Below are 5,573 nucleotides of genomic sequence, written 5' to 3' on the forward strand. Positions count from 1 at the left end.
CCAGGGAGATTTATCAAACCATGATTGAAACCATCCTTTTTGATTTTCCCTTTCCTGTTGTCTTTTGTCCAGGCGCTCCCTAAGTTTGTCCATAGTTTTGGTAATAGCCCCAGAATGATCAATATAAAAACAGCATTCTTCTTTTAGTGCAGCACATAGTCCGCCCTCCTTAAGGAACAGCAGATCTAATCCCCTCCTGTTTTGCATTACCACCTCTGAAAGCGAGGTGAGGGATTCTTTTAACTGAGTTATGGAACTTTCTAATGCCCGGAGGTCAACATCTACAGCTTGCCTTAAGGCATCATAATAGTGGGGTTGTTGGATGAGGGCTGTTGTACCCGTTCCTACCCCGGCTGCCATTCCTAGTCCTAGGAGTACAGCCAGGGTGAGTGTTATGGGTTCCCTCTTAAACCTTCCTCTGCCCTCATATTCATCTAGAAAGGATGAATCTGAATGATAAATGAGTCTGGGGACCAGCTGAACTAACACACAAAAATCGGTTGAAGCTTTAAGGACCTCTAAAGAAATGCAGGGGGTCAATCCTGTGTTACATGCCCACCATCCATCCGGAGGAGGGAGGAGATACCCTGAGCCCTGTGGGAGGCTTAAATTGGCACAAAGATGTCGGTGGGACGAGGGGGGCGTTCCTACACATGTACCGTTTCCTAATACTGAGGCCAGGGTCAATTTACTATTTCCTTCTTGTTTCCATCGACATTGATCTGGAGTGTTAACATTATTATAATTAGAATTATATCCTATAGCATCATAATAAGGGGGAGGAGCAGCATAGCAAAGCCAACATGATTTGGTAGCCTCCGGGTTTGTGGCATTTAAAACCTCAAAAGCCGCCTGGACCAATGAGAGCATTCGGTCCCGGGGGGTCTTGGGCTTGATTGTTATTCCTTTTGGCTCAGAAGTTTGGTTTTTTATCTCTGGTAACGCTGTGGGAGGGGCCAAAGGTAGCGAAGAGTGCCCTATCTCAGGGTTGGGGCTTATAGGAACTGGAGTAGGGGTTTCAATTTTTAGTTTGATGGTCATTAGTAATCCATCATTATATCCTTCTTTATAAAACCTGATTCCCCATGAATGGCCATTTATCCAGTTTTTATCCTTTTTTCCTGGTTCACTAAAAGAGATCTTAAGGGGATGGCACCATTTAGTACATTCAGGCCTATAAGTTAAGGGGTTGGTTGGGTGTGTATAATTGGCTGTCACCTTAATAAAGTCCCAGCCAGAGGTGGGCTTCCAATAGGTGTCTCCTGTGGTTTCACACCCCCAGCTTTTACAATAAAAATGTTCCTTTCCCCCACATTGATAATTTAGGGACCTATGGCGATGAAATCCCGGGCATACATAAAAGGTAGGGTTGCTAAGTTTCTGTCGCGTCCCCGAGTTTTGGCAGCCGTATTGGCCGGCCCGACCGGGTATGGATGGGGCATTTTGACGATCATGGGAGTGTGCTGTGTCCCAATTGGGAGCTCCTATGGCTAATTTACAAACATCGGGGAAAAGGTCTGGCCACCAGGTCCAAGGAGCAGCAGTATGGCTAACAGACCATATTACATCTCCAGTTTGGGAAATTACCTGCCAGGTTAAATGCTGGGGCAGGTGAGGACTAAAATTACTCACAGTCAGTAGGGGTAACAAAGTTAAAGTTATAAATCTGATGATCGCAGAAGCTTGAGCTTGAGCGGGTTGCTGGTCTTTTGGGCTCGCCATTCCGATGTTGCAGATGCTGGTGCGGCCTTCACGTGTGAAGCGTGGATCCACGCAGCGATGCCGTCTACCTTTATAGCCGTGGGGGTGGTGAGCAGGACGATGTATGGTCCTTTCCACCGAGGCTCTAGAGTCTGGGTTCGGTGCCGACGGACGTACACGGAATCTCCGACTTGGAAGGGATGAGCCTCTGCTGGTGTTCCTGGTCGGTAAGCCTCTGCCAGCTGGGACCACACCTCCTTTTGGACCAACTGGAGTCCCAACAGCCTAGCATATAAGTCAGTGTTATTCTGGCAGTCAGGACTTAATTTCTCCCTTAGCGTAAAAAGAGGAGGTGGGGCCCCGTATAGTATTTCAAATGGAGTAAGATAATAGCGGGAGGGGGTATTTCTAGCCCGGAACAGGGCTAAGGGAAGGAACACCGTCCAATCTGTACCGCCAGTCTCTATGGACAATTTGGTTAGGGTCTCTTTTAGAGTTCTATTCATTCTCTCTACCTGTCCTGAACTCTGGGGTCTATAGGCACAATGTAATTTCCAATCAGTCCCCAGGTATTTGGCCACACCCTGACTTACCTGGGCGACGAAGGCGGGACCATTATCTGATCCTATTACCTTTGGTGCCCCGAACCGGGGGAAAATTTCTTCTAAGATCTTTTTGGCCACCACAGTAGCTGTCTCCTTCTTCGTCGGGAAAGCTTCTACCCATCCTGAGAAGGTATCTATAAAAACTAGAAGATACCTGTTACCGTACCTTCCAGGGCATATTTCAGTGAAGTCGACCTCCCAATAGGCTCCTGGGCGGTCTCCTCTGAGCCTTTTTCCGACCTCAAGTTTTCCTTCATGGGAGTTTACCTGTTGGCATGGAATGCACTCTCGTGCAATCTGCTCAGCTAATTTAGTTAGTCCAGGGGTATCATAACCTGTCTTGTGTAGTAGGGACACCATCTTTTTGGTTCCCAAGTGTGTCCATCTGTGAATCTGTTGTAGCATGGATTTTGCTTGTTGAGGAGATAATGTTCCTTTAGTTATGGCTGGGGTAATTGTTCCCCTATCATTTGGTTTCCCAGGACTCTCATCTGATAGTTCTAGTATGATTTCCCGTAGAGCCACTTCTCGTGCCACCCTATCTGCCAATTTGTTGCCTCTTGTCACCGGGGTATTGTCCTTCTGGTGTCCGGGGCAATGAATGATGCTGACTTTAGTGGGGAGCATGAGGGCAGCTAGCAGTGCCACTATTTCTTCTTTGTTTTTAATTTCTTTGCCCGCCGAGGTGAGCAACCCTCTTTGTTGGTAAATGGCCCCATGGACATGGGCGGTAGCAAATGCGTATCTACTGTCCGTATAGATGTTTACCTTTTTGTTTTCTGCTAGTTCCAATGCTCTAGTCATGGCGATTAGTTCAGCCCGTTGGGCCGATGTCCCTTGCGGTAATGCGGCTGCCCAGATGACCTCTTTCCCGTCTACCACGGCTGCTCCCGCCCGACGCTTACCTTCCTCTAGGAAACTGCTTCCGTCAGTAAACCAGGTAACGTCGGCGTTGGGGAGGGGCTGATCCATCAAGTCTGGTCTGCTACCGTGTGCTGCAGCCAGTACTTCCTGACAATCATGGATGACGGTAGTGCTTTCCAGGTCAGGGTCGGGTAGCAAGGTGGCCGGGTTGAGTCCTGTGGCTGAGGTAAACTTAATACGATCTGAGTTTAACAGCAGGGCTTGGTAATGAGTCATCCTGGCATTTGTTAGCCATCTGTCGGGTGGCTGGCGAATTACACTTTCTAATGCATGGGGGGCTGTTATCGTTAGGTTCTGCCCCAAAGTCAGTTTGTCAGCATCTTTGACCAAAGCGGCCACCGCGGCGATTATTTTTAAACAGGCGGGCCATCCTGCTGCCACAGGATCCAATTTCTTTGATAGGTACGCAACCGGGCGATTCCAGGGGCCCAGTTTCTGAGTTAGTACTCCCTTTGCAATACCTTTATTCTCGGCCACGTACAGATGAAAAGGCTTAGTGATCCTTCCCCCGTTCCTTTTTTTAGGGCATTCTCTTGCCCAATGACCTTTTTCTTTACAGTAGGCACATTGGTCCTTGTCTAATGGCCGCCTTCTATCCGTTGTTCGCCCTTCCTGTCTATTTCTGTCTCTACTGTTTCCTCCTCTGACTACAGAGGCCAGTATCTTACTCAAATGTCTTTCTTGCCTCTTATCTCATCTTACCTCACGAGCCTCTTGTTCCTTCTGCTTTCTTTCTTCTCTTTCTTCTTCTGTCTCCCTCTTATTATATACCTTATCTGCCTCTTTTACTAAGTCCTGAAGGGAGAAACCTTGTAGGCCATCCAGCCTTCGTAACTTCTTTCTAATATCAGGGGCCGCCTGGTCAATAAAGGCCATTGCTATGGTGGCCTTATGTTCCTCAGAGGTTGGATCATAAGGAGTGAATCGTCTAAAAGCCTCCATTAAGCGTTCTAGGAACACGGTTGGCGATTCCTGGGGCCCCTGAGTTACCTCTCTTACCTTAGCCAAATTCGTGGGGCGCCTGGCCGCTCCATGGAGACCCGCCACCAGAGCCTGGCGATACATTTTCAGGTGCTCCTTACCTTCCGGGGTATTAAAGTCCCAATTCGGCCTGACGAGTGGAAACCCGGCATCAATCTCGTTAGGCAACTGGGTAGGTTGTCCATTGGCGGCTAACACATTCTTTCTAGCCTCCAGGAGAACCCGTTGCCTCTCCTCAGTTGTGAGGAGAGTCTGGAGGAGCTGTTGACAATCATCCCAGGTGGGTTGGTGGGAGAAGACAAGAGACTCTATTAGAGCAGTAAGAGCCTGTGGGTTTTCAGAGAAAGTAGGGTTATGCATCTTCCAATTATAAAGATCTGCAGAGGAAAAGGGCCAGTATTGAAGGGGTCTATTCCCGTGGTTATCGGGGGGGCCATATTCTCTAAGGGGTAAAGCAGTAGAATCTGGGGAAACAGCCCTCTGGCTTCTGGTGCCCGCCGAGGGACCCCCCCTTTCCGCCATAACAGGTGGCCCTACTGGTGCGGAGGGTTGTGAAGCTGGGGGTCCTAGGGGCGACATGGGATTTAGGGCCGGAGGATAAGGAGGTGGGGAATCTAGAAGAAGCAAATCAGACTGCAGGTCAGGATATATCGCCTTTGGCGGGTCCGGGGCAGCAGATGACTTTTCCGTGTCTGGGGTTTTCTTCAGGGCCAATATCTCCGATTGTGCTGGAGCGCATGCAGACGTGCCTGTTGAGGAAACAAAGGGCCGGACCCACGGAGGCGGGGAGAGAACTAGATCTTCCCAGACCAAGATATATGGTATCTGGTCTGGGTGTCCGTGGGGTCCTGTGTTAAAGACCCTAGACTTGACTAGCCCAACCTTATCTAACAAAAAAGATCCTTCGGGTGGCCACCCTGTCTGAAATGTAGGCCACTCAGAGGTACACAGCGTTTGCCATTTTCCTTTCCTTACTTCTACCGAAAGGTTGTGGGCCCTAGCCCTAACTTCGGTCCAGTGGCTTAGGGTAAGAGAAAGAGGAGTCGTCATAGTTTGTCCCATTGTCGTCCGTCAAAAGAAAGATAATAGTACAGAAAAACAATAAAATTTCAAAAGACACACATTGATATTGCCGCCGCGAACTTAAACCCGAAACCAACTCAAATTCAGATGGCAGCTTATATAACCTGCCAGAACCAGATGAAGGGGAGACAAAATTTGTTTCTCCTTCCAGATGGACCACCAGGGCGTCCCCCGGGGCCCGTGGACACCAGCTTTCGGCACGTCTGCCTAGCCAGGAGTCCAATACAGATTCCACAGCAAGCCGGTTCGCACGGCTTTTTCCTAATGGCGGCTAGCAAC

At 49.1% G+C, this 5,573-nt stretch overlaps 1 protein-coding gene across 1 annotated transcript; it reads right to left on the bottom strand.

The window, feature by feature from the left end:
• Window positions 1–3,752: 3,752 nt before the first annotated feature.
• On the bottom strand, window positions 3,753–5,273 carry LOC116750679 (the record flags this gene model as incomplete). Its single annotated transcript, XM_032625623.1, is given in 1 exon segment — window positions 3,753–5,273. A coding segment is annotated over 1 exon segment (1,521 nt), but the record flags the coding sequence as incomplete, so codon positions are not given.
• Between the last annotated feature and the right edge of the window lie 300 nt (window positions 5,274–5,573).

The sequence above is a fragment of the Phocoena sinus genome, chromosome 3 (genome assembly GCF_008692025.1).
Source record: "Phocoena sinus isolate mPhoSin1 chromosome 3, mPhoSin1.pri, whole genome shotgun sequence".
Taxonomy (NCBI): domain Eukaryota; kingdom Metazoa; phylum Chordata; class Mammalia; order Artiodactyla; family Phocoenidae; genus Phocoena; species Phocoena sinus.